This window comes from Ooceraea biroi, chromosome 5, assembly GCF_003672135.1.
Source record: "Ooceraea biroi isolate clonal line C1 chromosome 5, Obir_v5.4, whole genome shotgun sequence".
NCBI classification, from domain to species: Eukaryota; Metazoa; Arthropoda; class Insecta; order Hymenoptera; family Formicidae; genus Ooceraea; species Ooceraea biroi.
This window is the reverse complement of record NC_039510.1, coordinates 14,573,088-14,595,955: the sequence shown is the minus strand read 5'-3', so window position 1 is coordinate 14,595,955 and position 22,868 is coordinate 14,573,088. Positions and strand designations below refer to the sequence as shown.

At 45.1% G+C, this 22,868-nt stretch overlaps 1 protein-coding gene across 5 annotated transcripts in view; it reads left to right on the top strand.

Annotated features, from left to right (window-relative positions):
- The window catches only part of LOC105285218 (cell adhesion molecule 2), a 90,037-nt gene extending 71,325 nt beyond the window's left edge, over positions 1–18,712 (top strand). For 4 of the 5 annotated variants that reach the window (XM_011349299.3, XM_011349300.3, XM_011349302.3 and 1 more), the window contains exons 6-9: positions 1,605–1,738; positions 8,173–8,285; positions 8,548–8,624; positions 15,341–15,562. In XM_011349299.3, coding sequence (XP_011347601.1) covers positions 1,605–1,738; positions 8,173–8,285; positions 8,548–8,624; positions 15,341–15,423 — 407 coding nt within the window. In that variant the 3' untranslated portion in view covers positions 15,424–15,562. Of the gene's footprint in view, positions 1–1,604; positions 1,739–8,172; positions 8,286–8,547; positions 8,625–15,340 lie in introns of all 5 variants that reach the window. The other variant, XM_011349304.3, reaches the window with a different exon arrangement.
- Positions 18,713–22,868: the final 4,156 nt, after the last annotated feature.

Below are 22,868 nucleotides of genomic sequence, written 5' to 3'. Positions count from 1 at the left end.
AATACAAATCTCAGATAAAAGTTTTTATCTGATCTGCCTTCAGTAACATCTGAAAGGATGTATGCCCTTTTGAGTCTTTTTCAAAAACAATTTCGTAAAATTCTATTTGATCAAATATGCAGAAGGGCAACTTTGTAATACTTCTTTGCTGCTTTTTATAATTTGACCAATTTTATGCGCATCTGTAATCTACGAAAAATAAAAGTGAACAAGAGCGTTGTAAACAGTATTAATGCCACCACGAGTTTTCAAGCGGAAACGTCAGTTGAGATAGATCGGGAGGATCGTTATTCTAAGAAGCCGGAATGGCTTCGTTGAATATTCCAAGCGAAGTGTCGCGATGGCTTTAGAAACTTATCTGAAAGATGCGCCCTTATCACGATGATAGTGATTTTGATAAGAACTGTCTAGTCCCGTCACAGATTAACCCCCAGTGCATGGAGAGTCGATTTAGCTACAATGGGGACGATAATCATCAGACTCGAGTTTAGCTGTCGTTAAGTGCTTGCGCGCTCATGCGTTCCCTGTACTTATAATATTACCAAATTGGGCAATCCTTTAAATATGCATAATATTACTTAAAATATGTATAATATTACTTAAAGTAATTATAGATTTATCACTTATTAGCACGGCTGCCCGTAAATTACTAAATACTCATTTAATTAAAACCTGATTAAAATAATTAATCTCTAATCGAGGTGTCATCGATTTATGAAGCTTGCATTTTGCAGGAGCTACCTCTGCGAGACTGCACTTTTTGCCTCATGAATCTTTCGGAATATAATCTAGCGAGGAAGACGAACGTGAGAGAATAATAAAGCCCGACATAATTTAGATCTGTTATAGAGAACAGCTAGCGCAGGGCTAAAAAGTAATTTCGACAGAAAGTAATTAAAAACTCGCGTCACGGCTTCAGTATCAGCTCTAGAATTGAAGCCGATGAAGCGTCCGTCTTCCGTTCGGCGGAATCTCTCTTATCCGGAGAGAAAATATGTGCGTCAAACAAACGTGCGTACCGCTTCGGCCGTCGGTCGTAAATTTTGCGAGCGTTTCCCGTGCGAGCGTACCTTAATCCCCGATGCATTCTTATGGGGCTCACTTTCCCGGCTTCGGCTATTAATCGCGTCTACGCGACGGCGCACCGTACGGCCGCTTCATTATGGAGAACATTAACGCGGGGCGGCACGTATACGCCGAAATTTAAAATGCACGAGATCTAAAGCTCGGTTAATAAACGCGTTTAGTGGCAGTAAAACTTCTTGTTAACGGCGCGCCCGACTTTATGCATCTTGCCGCGCAAAGTTCCCCAAGAGCGAAGCGGCTTTTTATGCCGCCTAAACAGTGTGGGATTTAGTATTATACGTCCTGGGCGAATAAGGCGGAGATAAGCGGCCGTGTTCCGAGAATTGTCCCTTGGTTCTCTTCCTCCTGTCTCCTTTAAACAGTAAAACGGTTTTTATTCGAGTAAGTTCTGAAAGTCTTCGCGCGTCTTTCTATAAATTTTAGTGCGAAAATTTTAGAACGGAATTAATTGTCGATATAATTTTACTTCTTTTCGGTAACTTCTCGCCAGCTAACAAATTTCTTCAAACGTTTCACAGAGCTGTCCCAGGAGAAGCCGGTGATAGTCGGCGAGGAGAAAGTGTACGCGAGTGGCGACGTCCTCGCACTGAATTGCACCAGCGGCAAGTCCCATCCTGCCGCCCAACTCAAATGGTTCGTTAATGGCCAGCAGGTGAGCGACTGCTTTTAAAAATTTCTCAGGAGTCCTTTCTCGCAGCATCGGGGAAGATATCGCACAAAGTGGGGAACGTTAAACCGTAGTTCCCGAACTTGCGGTGCGCAAGTGCCATTTTATTGCCGGAGTAGAGTACAGATGTAGAGTAGACGCTCGATAAAGGGGAAAACGGAAAAATGTTTCAGCGAGCGACATCGTATTATTACAATACACGCTCACCGAATCGAAACGCGCACACAATGGACCTCAGACAAAAGATCCGAATGAATTATTGGAGTCGTTCGGACCGTTCGATTATCACGAAATTTCGCACGCCAGTGTACAGCGAATACTTGCTGACGCGCGGGTTACCAAATTTCCGCGCAATCCGTAGAACATATATGTACAGCGTCGAAACTCGGAATAGCACGTGGGTAACACTAGCGGGTGAAGCAGGTCACGTGCCTGAGGATTGGGACGGTGTTACGCTGATATTGGCGAGAGAACGCCCGGGTAGGAAAGCGAAACTGGACAAGCTTGGTCTCACGGTAAGCCGACTGGGAGTCCCGCCGTCGCGGCTCGACGTGGCTCGATTTCATCGCGCAAGCAACGGCGACGCTCGATGAGCCAAAGCTCCAATTAACGGCCGGCTCCCCCCTCGGTACTGCTGCTGCACATCAGACACACTGGCCGTTGATGTATTCGACACCCTCTAATGTGCGCCACGGATGTGTCGGTGATGTGTCGTGGTTTTACCTATCCTTACCGTCCGCCCACACCACTCTTTATCTCGAGTTTCTCGTTTATAGTCCGGCCTCGCGGAAAACGTCGCGAGCCGTGCGAAAGCGGATCAAAGGATTCAGCAGGAACGGGCCGGGGAAAAATCTCGACGATTCTCTAATTAATTCGCAGTGCGCAACAGAGAATGGTCGATTTGCGTCTATGGCAAAGGAGGAAGCAGCCGAGGGAAGGGATAGGAGAGCAAAAACGAAGGTTCTCGCTACCGAGGAGTTCTACGCTCGATTGTTATCTCCTTGCCGATGATCCTGAATGAATCCGGAAGCGAGTTCTCCCTCGTTCTCGCTCGTTCGTGTTTTTTAAATCCAGCGCGCCCGACGGCCTGGCGTTCGTCGGCGGAAGCCGTTTTGCGCGCTGCCAAGAACGAACACGTGAATAGATCGGTCGTGGGATGAACGAGAGGAAGAAAGAGATAGTTTTTATTCGGCGCGGCCGACTTTTATTTCTCTCGTTTTACGTTATTATTACAAAGTTTCCGTTTTCTCGCCACGTCACGAATAATTCAATCCTCCTATCGCTCGAGGCTGCCTCGTAGCTTCTATCGCATGCATATTGATGTAGCGTTATCGGCGCTGCCGAGGAAAGGAAGCGCGGACATTTCCGGTGACCCCGAGAACGAGAACAGGGAAGAAGTCTGATAAAATTATAGGGGAAAAATTGTAACTACTACTGCTGGATTTTTCGGCTCGGCGTGGACTCGCTATTATTTTCCGACGAAGACGCTTTACCGAAAGTAAGAACGATCAGAGAACAAATGCTACAAAGAGAATATCAGTCTTGTTACAAAGGGAGACTAAAGGATCATACCGTGACTCGCGCCGGATAAAAAGCTACCGACAGTTTCCGCGCTGTTTGTGCATTCCTAAATTAACTTAAGTACACGGCGCAGAGTAAGTATCGCAACCTGTTGTTTTCCAGTCGCGAGAAGTTTCTTCAGGAATCGTAACGTCGTCACGGAAACGCGAAATTACGAGTCTCGGCAGTATCCAATTTACGAGGTCTGAGGCGGGCGAGTTTTCGCCGTTTATTTCGCCAGAAATTTCAGCGGAACCGCGCGTGTGCAGCGTCGATGTTGAAACGCGCCGCTTTCATCGAGATCAGGCAAATCGGGCATCACATAAACGAGCAGTTTCTCGCGAGCGCTTTCTCGCGTGGTGAAGCTTTAAAGACCGAAAGATTACGCCGTTTATAACAAGCGGGACTCCGTCCGGGATTTATCGTAAACCGTATGCAGGGGGATGGCGCCGTGGAACTTCCTCCCTTATCTTTCGGACTTGAGCTTTCCTTCTCCGCGAGAGAACACACTCCCTGTCCCTCACAGCTTTCTCCACCTTCTATCCATCCGCGTTTTCTCTCCGAGAAAACTTTGCAACGCTCCCAACGACGTCCATTAGAAGTTGCACGAGTTTAGTATAGCACTTAACAAGTAATATTGTTTCGGAAATGTTCGTGTCGCGAGACTCGAAAAACCTGTTAACGCGAGTCAAGTAATCTTGCAAAGGGAAAAAGTTCGATCGCTCGCGAACTTCGACGGAGTGCGCTGTGGATGAGCGGTATTACAGTAGAATCATCGTCGTCATAAAGTGGCGGGAAGAGGTCGCACGGCGAGACGAGACATTCCGGCTTCCGCTGGATGTTCTTCTTTTCGAATCATCCCCCGGCACATCAAGTTAGTTTCATTAATTTGCCTCCGTCTTGTTGTTTGCTGTTGATAAACAAAAACTTACTTCACTCCGGTTAGCATTCTACATTTTATTATTCAGCTTTTAATGCATCTACATTAAGAGAAATCTTTCATTTCTGGCTTGCTATTTGCTTCCATGATCGAATCAAGTTAATTATGTACACTAGATACAATTATGCCTAATTAATAATTAAAAAATGTAAATCGTAAATATAATCTAACTTTTCCCGCTGTTGTCTTAGCTGGGCACGGAGAAATACGTACAGTTATGACGGAAAGTCAAGCGTAGCTGATTTTCGAGATTTCTATTCTCGTGATAGCGGTGTGCTTTCTAAGCATTGTTATCAAATGTCTTGTAAGAGCGACAAAAATGGCAAAGCTCCGAGAGTCGTTGTACGTCAGGCAAACTTTTCTATGAAAGACAGTGACCTACACCGTTGCGACTGCTGGCTCCACAACGAATATTATGTCGTAGTCGCTCATGCTTGCAGGGGACGATAATAGATTGAGGGTAATTTCGTGGGTCCTAATGAATTCCTTCTGGTCGGGCAAATATTAGCAGCTGGCCTGCTGAGAAACGAGCTTTCCTCGAACGCCCGTTGGATATGTTCCAGGCTAATCACTGGCATTACACCAATTAGTTTTTACTACGATCCTCAAGTACTCCCTGCCTCTCGGTGGTGCGTTTCCGCGCAGAATTACACGCCATGTATATTTATTTACGATAGCGAGACGGCTATTACGTGAGAGCTATTACGTTGCAATCGCGAATCATGAATTATGCTCAGAGTATCAGAGAATGCACGCTGCAATGTTTCGATAAATAAGGTAACAGGAGAGATAACTCGCATGGGAGGTCTCGCGTTGCCCTATTTATTGGAACGCATAGCGCAAAATGAGGAGGCAAAATAGCAGGATTGGAATCGGAATTCGCTCGATGTATGTATTTGCTGATATATATTCGACAATGCGTGTATCGTAGCAGATTATAAAAAGCTAAAAGAGAGATAGAGAGAGGGAAGAAAAAAAAAGATTGAATATAACTACCATTGTAGTTTGCCATTATATCTTTGAATCGAAGAAAGTTACCTGAAAATGATTCAGATCTCCGGCGTCTATTACCTTATCCCTTTGCCGCTTTTTATCAGGCACGCGCGCGAGCGCGACGAAACAAATTGCTGGACGACGACTGCTCAAAGATAAGCGCGCAAGTATGCGCCGTAACTATGCCAAGAGGGATGACAAAATTGCGTCATATTTCTGCACAAAGTGGAATACACGCGCAGCCGAATGGCACGGGGATGGAACGCGCACGATCCCCTCGTGCACAAAGGAGCGTTGTGCGCCCGAGAAGAAATCGGGCAACGAGAAAGAGCACTGCAGAATTCATAAACGATAGAGAAAACGCAAAGCGTCAGAGCGTTTGTCGATAATATGCCGCTACGATATCCGGCCGCTGAAATATTTTAATGCATACTCGCAGCGCGCATACCACCGCACTGGATCTCCCATCTTTCTCCAGATACCTGCGTCCTTTTCGGCATTCCTCCCTCGAGACGCCTATCCCATCCATCGAGGGGATCCATCGTACCCACTGTCGTCGGTAACATTTAAACCCTTAAAAAGCTCGCAGAGTTTTCCGATGATCGATCGACTCGAGCGGTTCGAGCTTTCAACTTGAACGACTTTAATAAATTACTCAAGTCATTCGCACCGTTCGCGCTATAACGGTCCTCGAGCTTGAAATAGTAATACTTTGGACTTACAGCTCGAAGTGCTCAAATTTGAAGTTGTAACGTTAGTGACGGCTCTGATGCGACAATCGCAACAATCTGAAGCCCGGATGTGAAGTTGTAATATTTTGCTTGAAGCCGCAACAACTCAAAATATGAATTTATACTTTGCAACAACTCAAAATATGAATTTACTTTGAATTGTTGCAACTTCAGCAACGTTACAAATTTTTAGCCTTGGGCTACTGGAGCACGTAATTCTTTTAGAGATTCTTTTCTTGCCTGACGCCTAATTTAAACGACGTCGCGACACAAGCTCGCACTTTTCGTCCCATTTGCGTAGCCGCGTCGCGGCAGTCTCGCGATCCCGCTACCTTAATTGCGAAATTCTGCGCGTCAAACGAGCGTCGCGCCAAAACTTCCGACAAAGTTTCGCCCGTTAACTTTCGCGCTGTCGCCCGTCTTGCTTGACACACGCACACGGCAAAGTTTTTCGTTCGCGAGAGAAATATTCAAGCCCATGCCGCGTGAATACCCGCATACAATTCGGTTCACAGACGCGCGCGCACAAACGTGTACACACGTGTACACAAGCGCGACTGCAGTCGCAAGATGGTTTATTAATAGGAGGCAACATCGAGTTGGGTCTTGGCTTTCGAATAAACAGAAAGACACGCGAGATAGGATCGCGGGATAACGCAGGATAGAATTGAAAGAGCGAGAGAGTCGGACGGAGAAGTAAGCGGAGCAAGCGTGCGGAATTGTGTCGCAGAAAAAATGGAAATTCCAGTCGCATAAAATATGACATACGGGCATAAAGTACTCGGAGGACTTGAATTACAAAGCGACGTCCGTATATCTGGCTGTTGCATAAAGTTGAGACGCGAGTGCGGCGGGGTCTGACATACGCGCGCGAAGAAACGTTGGAAAGTATCATTAATACATCTCACTGCGCATTTTATCCTTTGGAGTAATAAATATCAGTAGCGAAGGAACATTTTTGCCTACAAATTTCTACATCTATATGCAACGTATCCTCGATAAAAATGTCATTTAACTTTTAAAATATCTATCCTCATTAATAAAAGTTTGATAACAATTATTACTTAATAATTTATATTTTGGCTGTTGTCCATATTCCACACTTTTACACTTATTAACGCTGGGTCATTTTTAGCAAGCTATTATTATAACATTTTCTGCGTTTCATATACATTAGCAAGAACATTATTCGCAGGCGTATCGGCTGTTGTTTGCCGATACACCTGTTTACATTTAATTCCATTCCAACATGATACTCTGTAATCAAGTTTGTGATAATCCTGAAGCCGTCGCCACCGATATTAACTTTGTCTCTAAACCATATTTGTTCGTTTTTATCACGCCGCACGCGATACACACCGACAGATAGACCATCTCGAATCGACGCAATCGCGAATGCATTGTCCCGCAGCGTCACATTTACGATTTTCCTTTCCTCTCTCTCCCCCTGCCCCCTCGAAACCCTACCAGTGCGAAGCGCCTGATGTATATTGTGTATCCATATTACATCTTACATCTTGCGTTCTTACAATGCTAGACACAAGAGTTTACAATTTATTGAATGTATAATTACTGCAAGTATCCCAAGCATGAAAATCCTTTTCTCTTTTTTCTCTTAGGAAGGAAGTTCCAAAATCAATTAACACGGCGTCGAGATTGGGATACTTTCTGCAATAATATTAGATAATTGGATGTTTAGTAATCAGATTTATTTAGATAGGTAATTGAAATCAAAATAATTAGATAGAAGCATAATCGGCTAGAATGTAATTTGCCACTGTATTAAGCAGGCGGCAGCTTTTTCTGGCGCGCTCGCCAGCTTTCTCTCATTTCCCATTTCCTCGGCGATTTGTCAAATATCTCCAGCTTGATAGAGTGGTCCCGGTTAATTAATCGAGCTCGGCGCTAATCCCCCGGTCTCGACGCAATCGATTCTAAATGATAACAGATTTATTCACGGCGAGACGCGGTCTCGCGCGCTCGTCTATTCATATTCCAAGCTCGCAGAGGCGGCGCCAATCGATGGCTCCACGCTCGGCGGAACGTCGCGGTGCGAACGCCATTCATCCTTCCCCGATGCTGCTGCTGGGAAGTTACTTTCAATGCGATTGAATTCGATCGCACCCCGGAGAAACGTCGCGTAACGAACGACGGTGGTTTTTCCTTTTTTTCCCGCTCGTCTCTGCCTCCTACAGGTGAAGCCCAACTTGGAAATAGTGTTCGAGCAACACGGACTGTACTCGACGATATCGACTCTGCTGCTGGTGCTAGAGCCGGGCCATCTCGTCGGCGACAAGATAAACGTCAGGTAATTTTGGTCTTTACAGCGCGTAGTATATCTCTCCGTCGTTCGACGGGGGCCCCGGTTGCTTATGGTACCCCATTCCGACCCCTCGCCGCACGCCCCATAAATATACATCACTTGCCTGCTTACGAGAGCAGCACCAGAACGAAAAACGGTCGGTTTTACGCGAGTATTCCGCGATGGACTGCGATAATTTATCCTTCCGTCTGACCGTCAGGTCGGAAGGAGCCACCTTTCGAAGCATGATCGAACGATCCTCTTCCAGGTGCGAGGCGACGGTGCGATCGAGCCGAGCCGACGTCGCCCAACCGTTCATCGACATGCGCGCCACCGAGGTGTTCGGTAAGTTTATGTATTGTCACGTGTTCTACAATCAATCCATAACAGGTGGTCGAATTCCGAAATCCAACTGCGACCGAAATCTAGGATCTTATTCTGGACGAGATAACGATAATCGAAGATCGGTGACACACGATTGAGTAGTTCGGTGATGTGCAAAACATATAAAAAATGCATCATAGTGCTTGTATGATAGCATCCTCATTCGTTTGACCGTTTAGTATTCGTTTGATAGTCCGTTTTCAAGCCGGATCATCGGAGAGACAGAATTCTATGAATAATTTGGATATGTAAATACGTGTACCGGAAACACTCGCCGGATCGGAATTGCATTTATAAAGTTAGTGTTTGTATTCTAATTTTCCGCTTCTACGTCTGCACGTTTCATTTTAGTCAACAGGAAATGCACGCCAGATACATGTGTGGTAAGCTGATAAATTTAATAACCGTAATTCACAAATCAAAAACTTTAATCACGCGTATAACTCGACTTCCGGTTCCGAGAACAAATAATTACGTCGGTAGAACACCGACAGAATTGAATCGTTCTTATCTGTATAATGCACTTTTATTAAATTAACGTGCGTACGCGATCAAATAATGGCAAACCACGATGACAGATCTCGAAATATATCAAGCCAGAGAAGCTTGTCCGAACGCGATTTAATTACACCCGCATGCACCTATGCAATATACGCACCATCTAACATACAAATATACGATAAATATAATTATACCGAATATATATGTGTGTGTATGGTTAACTTAATATATGATTTATAACTTATTCGTAACTGCATTTACAAATTGTAAATTACAATTCGACATATAAAATCATAGACGAAATTCTGTTCTCCATTTGTAGACTTGCGGATGGTTTAAAAACGGGCTCCATTTTGAATATGTAAAACAGAGACGAAAGGATTATAACAGCCAGCCATGAGTACACTATGAACCGAGTACAGCGGCGGAGAATTAAATTACGAGGAATATACCAGCAAATTAAGAGACACGCTAGTTCGCGCGCTCGGCGATTCGAGTGCCTACGTTCGTGTGACGACTACGGCCATCGATGCCCCTCATGCACGTCCATCTCTCTTAGGGCCGCGGCACTCCAGGAAATTTACGCGCTTTATCATTTCCCGGCATGCGAGATTAGCGTGAGACCGTGAGACTCTTGTTGCGGAAAGGGGGTGCGAGTCGACCGAGTCGGTTCCCCCGGGAAGCCAGGAGGCCGCGGAGAAATTAAGGCAATAATTTACAAGCGTTACCACCTGCTCTCGCGACACGTCCGCTCGCGGCTGCACCTGCAGCTACCTTGAACCTTCCCTACGTCGCCCTCCGTCACCCTTCTTCCACCCCCTCGGCCGGCAAGTCACTCGCGCGACCGTGCGTTCGTTACCCCGTCTAATTCCTACTTAAATTAGTTCCGACCACTTTTCGCTACCCCTCGCCCCTTGCGCGCCTAGTGGCCTAGGGCCTCGTCTTCTGCGTGGATACGGCGCGGCGATCGATGGGCAAAATGTACGCGCACGCAATAAGTGCGAAATTACGATGGCGCGGATGCGCGGCGTGTCACCGGCGGGGGGGGGGGGGTCGCGTACCGGGTGAACCGAGAGGGGGTAGATACGTGGTTCATCAGATCGACCGGGTACACGCGTTTCCGCGCGGCGCGACACGATTAAATATTTAACGACTAATCCCTCGTGTCACGCAATCCGAGCTGCGATAAGAAATTCACGAATCGTGCGAATGGCGTTATAGCGCGTGAATTTGCCCGCACACGGGACGTCGGATGTGCGCCCCGATACGTATGGGGTGTCCCACATTTTGCGAGCTTTATTTCGGATTTTCCGATAAATTCGGGAGATTCCTTAACGGGAATATCGAGTTTATAAGCGATTAAAAAAGAAGAGTTTCCCGCAACTGAGTTCCGGGGTCACGAGCAAACGACAAGATCATGTATCCTTTAATTGATCTCGGATACATTTCAGTCGTACGTGGAGCTTTAGTTCGAAACTTAGTTACGGAGATATGTTGGCGTCAGGGGAATTAGAAGATTGCGATGAACGATGACCATCCTCGCAACTTTTCCACCGGAGGAAAAATCGACTCTGAATTTGCCGGAGAATCTGTCGTCGAAATTAAGGTCGTGAGTCCTGGGGATATCTCGTATATCGCGGGAGTGTTTCGCCGCAATAGTATTTTTCGGGCTCGCCCGATGGACCATAAATCGACTTTTCGCGAGTGCGCTCGTTTACACGCGGCATGACGGCAATATTTCCTGGCGATGTAAGCAGACTATTTTTCGTGGGAACGCGCAGGCACTCGCAGTTGACTGGTCGCGGTTGGAATCGCAATAGCAGCAGAGACGATAAATAGAGCGAGAATGAGAGAGAGAGAGACACGCACTTTTTGCCCGCAGTATCGTATCTCGATTTGGATTAATTTTATCGGAATGAGTCTCCGTGGTCGATCAGCCAGCAATTCGCGGCGCTTCGTACGGCGCGTATCTCACTTTTATTAGGGCCACAAAGGGTAATTAACGATTTGCCACATTTGTACGCCAGCCGAAAATACACTGGGAAAAGTAGAAAAAAAGGAAGAGAAAAAAATACACGGCCAGTAGAACACCTGCGGCGGACACCGACGTGTTTCTCGTCTGTAATTTATGAGCTGTTATTACGCGTGTTTCGCGTATTCTCTACTTTTGTAAGTTATCGCCGCCGAAATATCGCCGTTAAAATATTGGCACCGGTTGCGGATGACACAAATTGGGCAAAATACCGTTACGGGAATTACAGTTGCGGAGGTAATCGATAATTCGTCACGTTGCTGCGCGCAATTAGCACGGAAGAATAAAACACAAAGATAGAAGAGGAAGGGAGACGTCGAGGGATGACAGGCTCGTTCGGGAAACGACAGAACGCACGAATCGCGTGTTTCATGTACACCAGAATGCGAAAACCGATCGATCGGAGGGAAGCTTTCTCTGATGATACAGACAGCTTCCCAGTTGCAAGTCCTCCTTTAACGACAATGACAATAACGTGCAGTTTTTGGAAATGAGGCTCCACGACAAATCGCGTAACGATTTGCGCATTACGAATGCGTAACGAGAATAATCAAACGCGCGTTAGCCGCGACGCTGTCGCGTCACGCCGCGCAATGCAAATCCCGCGGGCAAGCGGGCGGCCGGTCGGAGGGAATTACAATGCGTATAATACGCGGCATTTGACTGGCTTCGCTTCGTATAACTACGCTATTGTAAACCGACAAACATTTTGGTGCATACAAACGTAGGCCGCCGCGACGCTCCACCGCGTTGCGCCTGGATACGCTCGTAACCGCGCGTAAGAGTCGAGCCGATTCAGCGCGCGGCGTTCGTTAACGCGGGCGCACTTTGGATTACGAACGCGAAATTTCCATGTCCCGAATATTCCGTTTGCAGCCCACTCAATTTTGCGAAAAATAGAAGAATTAACGGGGAACGATTAGCGCACAGTAACAAGGTTTCGGCGAATTTGGACGACAAACTTGTACTCGCGTAACGCTTTTCGTAATCGTGCTCGCTAATTACTATTAACATTTAGAAATCAACGGAAACGTGGCCGCGCAAGCGAGACGTGGGGGACAAGTCGCAATGCTTTTATCGTCGCTAGAGATACCGATAGTACTCGGATACTCGGCCTAATTGCATAAGTGGACCTCCGAATATCGACCGAGCAAGCCGTGCACGACACGGCATATAAAAGGCTAAAAGAAATAAACGCGAAGAAGTAACGCGGACACGCTGGGAAGAGGGGAATGAAAGGGAAAGAGGGAGAGAGAGAGACGGTAGACGTCGGTCGGTGGAAGTCAAGTCTAACGGCGTGACCGGGAACGAGAGGACAGGTAAAAAGAGGCAAGGCAAACCGGAAAAGACGTCGAACGACTCGAAGAAATTGCTCTTAACGATCTTCGATTTTCTCGTTAGGCGGAATCGTTCCTGGAAGCACCCCGCGCGACGAACGACGTCGTCACTGCTTGCCGCATTTACCGAGGAGTTCCAAGCTACCCTTATAGCTCGGTACCCCTCCGCCGGCTATCAGTTTTCCCTCTATCCACGGCCGCCTTCCGTCGCTTTTCCTTCCTTGTCCTCATTCCGCGACTTCTCGAATTATCTCCCCTCTGTCCCCCCCCCGTTCCTCCTTTAACCCAGTCGTAACTTAACTCGGTCACGGCGTCACTAATCCTAGCGAACGCTATCCGGTTCGGCCAGCTTTAAACACCGAACACACGATCCATCAGTAAAATTATGAAACATCTCGGTAAATGTTAATCATTCTCGATACTTTTTTTACTTTCTTATTATTTCAGTTTTAAAAATGATTAGAAATAACGAGAATTGTTTTTGTGAAGTACAGAAACGAGAGAAAGCTTGAAAGGGTAAATGACCTACTACCAGAAATATCTGAATAATTCTATTCAACCGTTGTACAGTTAACCCATTTTATCTGAACAAAGGACTAGCTAACTCAAAATTTTAAATCTTTCCAGATTTGTGTTTGTATGTTTTTCTGTTTATTTTAGTTTTATATTTGTATTAGAGAACAAGTGAAATTTTAGTATCGGAATATGAGTACGCTCAAGTTTTATCGCACACTTTTCTCTTATCGACCCCGATACTACACGCATCTTCTTCTGTGCATTGCTTCTGTGCAGACAGCGGAAGACCGCGTATGGGTGCTATTTGATTTTTTCTGAGCTCAGAAATAATACCGAAACGCAGGAAGAGTGGACCAACAATAGCTCCAGCTGGTTGTCATATGTCAGAGGTTGATATTGTATTTCTCTTTATATTTCCGGAATGAGTTGAATGCAGTTCCCTTTGAAGAGTACGGGCAGAAATATCGCGCACATATTCGCTCGTTCTCGATGAAGGAAAAAATAAAAAGAAGAAAAGCTAAAAAAAAGAGAGGAACAGAGAAAATGAGAAAGAACGTGGAATAACTGTGGAAAACTGTGGTATCGAGTGGTTAGACGATTTTCAGTGGCCCGATAGCGCCCTCGAGTTATGTCATATGGATGACTGGTATTGTCTGCATGTTTACGTTGCTTGAATGGCGGCCACATTGTTTCGCTTTCCACACGATGTATGACGGTCAAGTTGTCACACGTTCGTGATTTCCGTATTTTCTGATAGTAATAGAAACGCAACGCGTTCTCTCCCTCGACTTTATCGCGGTTCAACGATTCTCGTTGACGAAAACCCATTGTTTTAATTGATAAAATTCTTGCCATGCAATATGCGTAAATCAGTACGAATCAATTTGTGATACCGATTGAATAAGTGTTGTCTACGTTACAAGTGCGAAGGTGAAATTGATTGCCTTGAATTACACATATTTGTATCTCGATAAATAATAGTGCCATGTTTTGCACAAAATTTTCCTCAACGTTTCCCACATATATGTTCCAGATATAAGTAACGTTTCATTGATAAATTTTACGGAGCGCCGCTCAATGAACTCACACAATTGAGGGATGTGTCTCCACGGTAAAAATATTTTCTGGGCGGTACATTATGAAGTGGTCGCTGTAGTTAGTCGCACACGCAGCGTATTGATTTTTTCGCATTGTTCATCGTTTTCGCATTGACTTTCGTTGATATCTCGTGCGTTAAATTTTTCACGAGTTGTGCGTGTTTCGAAGCGAGATAAGGGTGACGACAAGAGGAAGCTATCGTCATTAAAATGCGTAGTAGACGGCGCAAGAATGAGGACGACGTTTGCGCAGTCGTTCACCTCGTTAGGCGAGACGTATCCGAAAGTTACACGTTTCAGCTAAACTACTGTTCCTCCAAAGAAAACTGGCTTATCGAGTTATCTCTGAGCAGTCGTGCGCCACGAAGGCCCGCGATCCCGATTTCGTCCACCTCGCCTTCTATTTGAAAAAGAGTCGATTTTAAACCCGTAATCGTTATCGCAGACTGTGCAATGAATTAAATTCATTGCACAGTCGAATTTATACAAAAATTGCACATTTTTATGATAATTACTCATACAGCATTATCTGCGGTTTTTTTCAAGATGTTCGGTGTATACTTGAGCTTAATAATTTTTTAATTATCTCTCTTATCCAAGTTTGCTGACAGAAATTTAATTAAATTACAACGACGTGAGCGGAAGGATTTACTTTTAATCGTATTATATTTTTCTAGAGTCATGTATAAATTCTCTGTCTGCTCGCATACGTCAGGTTTATTCATCACAGTTTATTTATCATTAATTAACTATGTGACAGTGGACAATTGCACATGAGCACGATATATTTCTATCTCGTCTCGTATATATAATATAACGATATGATCTTCACTTCTGTCTGCCTGTGATTGAGATAATTGAATGTCAAGATTAACACACTATGTTACGAAACAGTCACTCATGTTAAGGCTGGCGTTTCTCCGCCGCGAGATGGAAATTCAATTGTCACTATAAAAAAAAGCGAAAAAGTATCAGAAAACCCTCTGTGAAAGCAGGAGAATGAATTGACTGACGTGAATACGATGCGACAAATAGAAATGTACTCGCGATGGATGAAAGGAGAAGATGGCCGAGGATTCGAACAATTTCACAGCGAAGAAACCTGTCAGTTTTGAGTCGATCACTTTTTTCAATGAGAACAGAAATCGAACTACGAATTTTAATGTCTAACCTATTCATTCCTTCGTGTTTCAGTTCAGGGTCACGCCAGTTTCGCGACGCCCTCGCTGTGTCTGCTGGCGGTTGCAGTATTGCAGCGGCTTCTACTGCCCGTGTAAGACGCTTCCGGGACGACGCTGGGTGTCTCCAGGTCTCAAGGGAAAACAGGGAGGGAGCGGATCACAGTGGAAACGGACAGCAAGGAGCGACGAGCGTTTCGTGATGAAAGACAATCATACCTTAATAGGGAGCGAATCGTGACATTCGAGCAGAGTCGTCCTCACGATCCTAACGTCGTCGCAAACGACTTAGGATCGAGGAATCGAAGCTGCATGGGTCATAAGCTTGTCGTTTTCCCCGAGGACACTTCCGCCCTTCCGATTTCCCGACGTATGTAATTCTAGATAGTCTAATTAACCACGAAAGAGAATACGCGCGACAGCCGGATGGATACATTCCCGCAAGTCATCGCACGTGCAAGAAATTCTTCCCCGGCGCTTGGTGAGATTCCGATGGAATCGATACCCGCGAAATGCATCTGGATCGACCGCACTCGAGAATTCGAGCTCTTCCTTGGCGGATGAACTTTCGCAACTTTTCAACTTAGCGATGTATCTTAAAAATAGACTTAAAAAATCGACCGACCGGTTATTATAGGAAATTCCGAAATTGAACTTAGAAGTGTGAATCTAGAAGTAAAGATTTCAGTTTCAGTTACATTTTATTAATGGTCCTCCCAGATTAAACACAGGAATATATGTGATGTCGTCTCACGCAGCCAGACTAAAACATTGACTTCCGTTTTCCCTCTGCGAGCTCGAACCCCGTGAATCTTTATCTTCCACACGAGTAATTTCGTTTTAATAGCTTAAAGAAGAAGGTAAGCCAATCGTGCAGCCAATCCGAGTCGTGAAAGAAGAATAAGGATTTTCGAGGATAGAGAGAAGAAAGTAAGTATTTTAACGCCGTGTCGGAAATAACACCGGCGTGCGATCGAGAGTTTAAGGGCCGCATCAAGGGCGTAACGAGCTGGAAGTGCGCGCGGCGGTGTAGATAACGGCGTGTATCGATTCCCAAGTGCAATTTTCGTTACGATGGAACACCTTTGACGTCTGCAGTATTTTCCGGTCGAAGAAACAAGCACGCAGACCCCGATGCTTCTTGCGTTTTCGCACTTGAATTCTCTCGTTTCCGTTCGGAGGACGCGTTTGGACGGATAATCCGAACGGAAGTGCGGAAATCACCAATGTATACGAAACACGACGTCTCGAGGAAGTGGCTTCAACGGGACCGCGTAAAATTACGATTCGCGTCACCACACAAAATCTTTTTTGCAACATAACTTCATAAGATTGCGAGAAAGAGAGAGATATCTGTTTATCGGCAGCTTCGAGAAGATGTTGCCACTCGACGCGATATCGTCGTCAGTGATAATGGGCGCAGCAGTTGTTGTCGAGATGCAATCGTTATCGATTGTACGCGCGATCAAGTGTAAATATACAGAAGTACCTAGATAGGCACGTTTTCGTCGGGTCCTTCGTCGCGTAAGCTTCCCTTTCGTCCTGATTATAACTTTTAATTGGTACGTGTGATTACTGTAAGAAGCCGAGAAAAGAAATTTTCAATATTCGCACCGCCCCTTCCTTCTCCCTTTGGCGCGTTAAACATAATGCCAACGCGCAAAATCTGTCGAGTACAAGAAAAGGTACAGCGAAAAGAGGAGCATCTCGCGCCACGGGGATGAACGACGATACTACTCGCAGCCCTGCGAAGGGTCAAGGAGCCTATCGGCTTACCGTTTACCCCGCATGCGTTTCGACACCTCCCGACATTGCACGTGAGCTCGGAAAACGCGAGAGGGGTTACAATACGCGCGCGTAAATAGTGAATGTTTATCTGTTCTTTCTATTTTCTTCTTTTTTTTTATTATATCGTGCAATACGCACGCGTACGTAGGCACGCGTATGCGGAAAAAACAGCGGCGCCATCAGCGATCGCGAGCGATCGGAAAATATGATTCATCCACGTAAGCCGATTAATTTGCAAGGATTCAACGTGCGCGCGGCTGACGCGGATATTTATACAGGGATCTCTCTCGTGCCGCGCGCGCGCGCGGAAATGCATTATTTTTTCACCCGAGATTAATAGTTGTTACACTCCCGCCCGAATGTACAGCTTCTCTGTTTTCGCGCGTCCACGTTACTGTGTTCACGCAGTTGTGTGACGCGCAGCGATCTCGTAATAAATGCGACGCGGCGTATTCTGCAGATTCTCTCGCGACACGCGATTCTGCGGCAAAATCACCAGCCTGTTTGATGAACAGCGATATCTCAACGGTACAGACAGGTGCCCTAAATTGGGAATATTAATTTTTGTGATTATTTTACATCGCAGTGCACATTTGCTCAGTTGTGCGAAATTAAAAATCATTTGTTGGAATTTAGTCGCGTCTCTAAAAATGATAAAGCGTACAATTTTAAGATCCGAAAATTTAAATAGTATTTCCTGTTACATTAATTATGCGCGCTCTTCGTTGCGCTAAAAATAAACCTCGTAATAAAATCGGCTGTCACCAATGAAGAGCACAGGAGCCGTCGTACACGCGTGGAATACGTTACGTTACTCGCTTTGTCTCGCTGTCCTTCGCCGTGCATTTTTATGCGACGGCACGGCGCGCAACAAATATGATCGTTAAGCTCTTCCGGTTCCACGCTCCGCGTCTCAGAATCGATAACTTCCTATGTAACGACCGCGCGAGGTCCCGCGATCGCAGAATTGTTCGCGGGATACGCTGCCCGTTTACGCGAGGGGAAATCGCGAGAAACCGTAATAAAGAGGAACACGAGCTCGTGCGATCGTTCGTTTATGGCGATTTCGGGGCGCCATAAATCGTGCTTGGCTCGCGCAGGCGGTTTATCGGCGAATGTTGGCTCGAACGCGCTCGGAACGCGACGTGGATATGTCGTTCGATGCAGATGCGGTTCGAACAAGGAAACGGAGCGATTTCTGACGATTCTGTACGATTTTTGGCGAATTGTTGTATGTAATATGACGCGACTTTGTAAGGTGATGCATGAAGTTTCGGGAGCGCTGGTTTATCTCGCGATATTGCTGTGTCATGGCTCAAGAAGGTAACACGTCATCAAAATCGTGACAAAGTGCGAAGGTACATGTACTGCATTAATAACGCATATGCATGTAACCGCGTTGTGAATATTCGTTTCTTTCGATCCATTCTTTTTTACATGATCCTCAATTAACAGAAATTAATGTTAACGCGGTTACAACCAGCTATTCGAAAGAACACCTCGGGGTTTTAAATATAGAACAGCTTTGACCTGCAAACGCAGATAGACTCTTCACCGAAACGCGCGCGTCGCTCTCGTATCAATGAAAAGCTCCAAAAAATACATTCACATTTTGATGGTTAAAGAATAACAATAAATGGACAGAATAACCGCTTTCCGATCGCTCTTAATAACTCACGAATCAAGTTTATTACTTATTCGTACTCACGAAGTTTGTATCGCCGGGCGTTTTGCAAAATTTCCGGTAATCGCGATCGAATTGACAGAACATTCGTTTCCGCGGGCGTGATCTTTATATCCTTCGTGATCCTTCGCATTAAGGTAGGTGCATCGCGAGAAAATGAAGTATTGTCATTTCCGCGACACTTCAGCTGTGAAGGAAATTACGTCAGATGAAGCGTCGACCGTATTTTTCTCATTAAACTATAACAGAAATGTAAAACACTAAAATTATATAGAATTCACGTAAAATTGTGTTGTTCTTGTTATTTGTACTTGTTGTTTTTTAATGCATTTATTATAATTGGCAGACACTCTAATTGTACTGAATTAGTCTGCAATGCTGCAAGAATCGCGTTAAATAAGAAGCTAACAACGTGCACTAAAGAGAAACGTAGTTTTTCGACCGAGACAATTTCGGTTCACCCTAAAAAGCGGTGACATCGTTTCACGCTCCGAGAATCACTAATCATCTCGTTCTTTTCTTGAGCAAATCGCGCTCGAAAAGAAAATGAACGGAAAAGCGGTTAATGTTTTATCGAATTTTAATTAAATAGACTACACGCTGCCCGAAGCCTTGGCTATTTTCGAACGAATCCTTACGTTCATTTATGTTCGCCGATTCATTAATGTATAATACTAATGGCAGCCCGGACTCGTTATTCACCGTGTCGAAAGTACCACTGCGAAATTATTTTTATAATAGTCCAAAGTCCAAGTTTTTTAAACGGTTCTCGCTTCCGCGTTGGCTCGTGGATAAGCGATTCGCGTTTTTTTTCTTTTTTTTTTATATTTTGCGCTGCCGTCCGCAGACAATTGTTGTGCCTCGCGGTTGATGCAACTCGCGGGTTATTAATTAACGTCAGTTATATACGCCGCGATAACGGCGGCGAGGCTGAAATGGCGGTACAGGACTCGCCGTACTATTTTAGGCCATTCCGTTTATTTTTATCACGCACGCGTGATGCGGCAATTCCTAATTCACTTTTTACGCGGCAATAAAATAAAATTGAAATCAATTAAACATGATATGGAAGTAAAAATGTTAAATTAAAAGTATACCGTATCAAAATGGATTAGGCAAACTCAATTACAGAGATGCGGAGTGTACAGCGTGTAGCGCGCAGTTCGAGTGTTAGACAGAAGTATAAATTTATATTTGAAAGCATGCCGCACGTGTGCATGCGCCTCAAAACGAATGAAACTTAAATAAAATAGCATGAATATATAAGAAATCACGAGGGGGTGGTAAATAAAAATGGACAGACTCGCCAAGTCTTCATTTCAGAGAAATCGTCCGCATCGAACTTATCGTTGCCCTTTGCAGTCTCGCAGCGTGCAGAAGTTTGTCAGCGCGGACGGAAGGAAAACGAATCGTCAAAGGATAGCGCGCTCTTTCACAGGGAAATCGTTTCAAAAAATCTCGAGCGAGCCTAGTACGAAGTTCGGTGAACGCGCGCGAGGAAAACTTTCCGCGCGCGTTTCGCAGAGTGGCGCTCCAGCATTTCCTCTTCGCAAGTTTGTCTTTTAACTGGTAAGAGCGAATTTTAATTTCATCACTCTTCCTCTCTCTCTCTCTCTCTCTCTCTCTTGCTTGTTCCCAAAAAGTTTCGTACTTATTAGTATTAATCAAACGAATCTCATTAACGTTTAGAAAATGTTCGTGAATTTATTCGTAAATAAATTGTTTATCCACGTTAAATTGTTCATCTTTCCGTACAATCATGTCGTAATAAATCATTCACCATGACCATCTCGAGACTCGCGAGAAATTGTTTAAATTGCTGTCGATGGTCGCTTCTCTTGAGATATAATGCATTTAATTGTCTGAGCGCTTGCTCAGGCCAATCGCTCGGACAGGCGAAGATCCGCGTCTCGTGAGTTCACTCTCTTTGAAGCACGCCGGATAAAAGGAGGATTCTCGACAACGAGGGTATCGCATCTGCTCAGAGGCGGCATTGACGTGGTCGCACCCTTATGGAAGTTTTCGCGCGGGTACAAACGCTCGGCACGAAATGGCGATCCGGAAGGATTCATTAGACGCACGCCGACAAAATTGCAGTTTCGCCTATATTTTCGGCAGTCCGAGGATACGTTTCCTCTTTCGCGTTGTCGCGTTATTTACACGCGGCTGTAAGTTTAAACGTCCGCGTCGTGCAATTGCTGACAGTGTCATGCAACTGCCGCGCGATTAGTTTCCTCCGTCGAGAGGACTGCGCCCTTATTTGGCCGCACGAAGATGCGCCGCGACTCTCAAGAATTGCAGTTAGTCTCACGGTAATTGAGACGCGCTTCCTTAACAGGTTATAATAATGAAAATAACATTAATTTAATCCATTAATAGAATTGATATATCTAATAACTGAGTTTTGCAAACTAATATTCGTAAGGTAAAACCACTTAAGCACAACTTAACGCTGCTTTTAAGACGAGATTGGACGAACAACAACTGACAATGAGACTTGCTTTATTGAGATTGGTCTGATAGTGGATCATGCTGGAAGAACGGAATCAGCATCGGTATAATAAAATCCCATATTGATTGATTCGTCGCGTAATTACATCATCAGTTACGATGTCGAACGCTTGCTTGCAATTTCTCTTCCCCTAAAGCGCGGTTTCTAGTTTCTTATTACGGCGAGCGAGCCGATAGGCCAGCATACGGTTCATTCTTTTTCTGCATTATTCTTTTATCTCGCTTTTCTCGTGAAATTAATTTTTGGGCCGGTCGGTATGCGACAATTCACTCGAGACCGGGGATTTTGGCGAATTAATTCTCTCGTGTAAACTTGCGCATCTGTCGCGGCCAATTTATAAAGCCGGGCGCTTTCCTCATCCGTCCGCCCCGTACAATCCGCAATAAAACATCGTGCGCGAACGTGTCGCGCGGGTATTTAAATAGATTATAGCCAGGAGCTTTTTGCTCGTCTCCCGGTAAATGGACCGCCTTTTTGACAATGCGGAGAAACAACAATTTCACGCACCATTAAGTCACGCACTCGTGGATTTATCGAATGACCGATATATCTCCGCGTTGCATTTTCGCCGGCATTTCGAGTTATCGCTGATCCGACGCGTGCACGCGTGCAGCTGGAAGCTTAAACGCACGCTACAAGATCAAGTTTACGCATATTTTTGATATCGCAAGATTGCTGGATTCGCAACGGCGAATGTGAAATCGGCGGAAAACCTCACCGTTCGATATCTCGGATTTTTATCGGGAATTTATCGGCATTAATTATTTCCTCGACTTTCTTGACTCGTTTCTTCTTTCTGCTCGATCTTACGGATTCGCTCATAACTTTTCTGAATGTTGAATATAATAAACAATTTTCCGGTGCGTAGACAATGCGATGTTTTGCTCGAGTCGTTAAATCAAACGAAGTATTGTTTGTGGTCGGTCGTAATTAACCCACTCTCAGTACGCTGCATTGCATACCAGAATCTCCGGTTGTACCGGGGGTTAATGGTCGAGAGCGCGATTGCTCCTCCGGAGGATCCACTTGCATCTCCTCTCAGTCCTCCTCCTCTTCACGGTACTTGCAAATGCAGGAAAATCATGGATAAACCCTGAAACTTTCAAGTGTATGAAACATGTATCAGCCTACTCGCTTCAGTCCAAATGTATTATAAAATAAGATACAAAAAGTAAGTATGTTCTTATGTTTGTTAGGTTGAAGCGTGTCGGAACCGGAAGCTTCTTAAGCTAACGGAATCCCAACGAGTGGATGAAGATATATAATCTCTATTACGGATTCAATTACGATGCTCCTAATGGTTTCGCCATACCACGGTATGATTTTACAATGTGACAGTGCCACAGAAAATAATAACGGACGTAAAATAAATTAGCACGAGTTATAAATTAAAAGCAATTATTCTGCGTTAGTATCAAACAATTTTATTTCTCGTTTTAATGACCGAACGATTTCGTGTAACGATCACGGAATCTCGAGTACCGCCCCCTTCCAATAAATCCTGTCGATTATGAAAAATCTCCCCGTAGCCGAGATTGCTTGCTAGTTCCATAGCAAAAT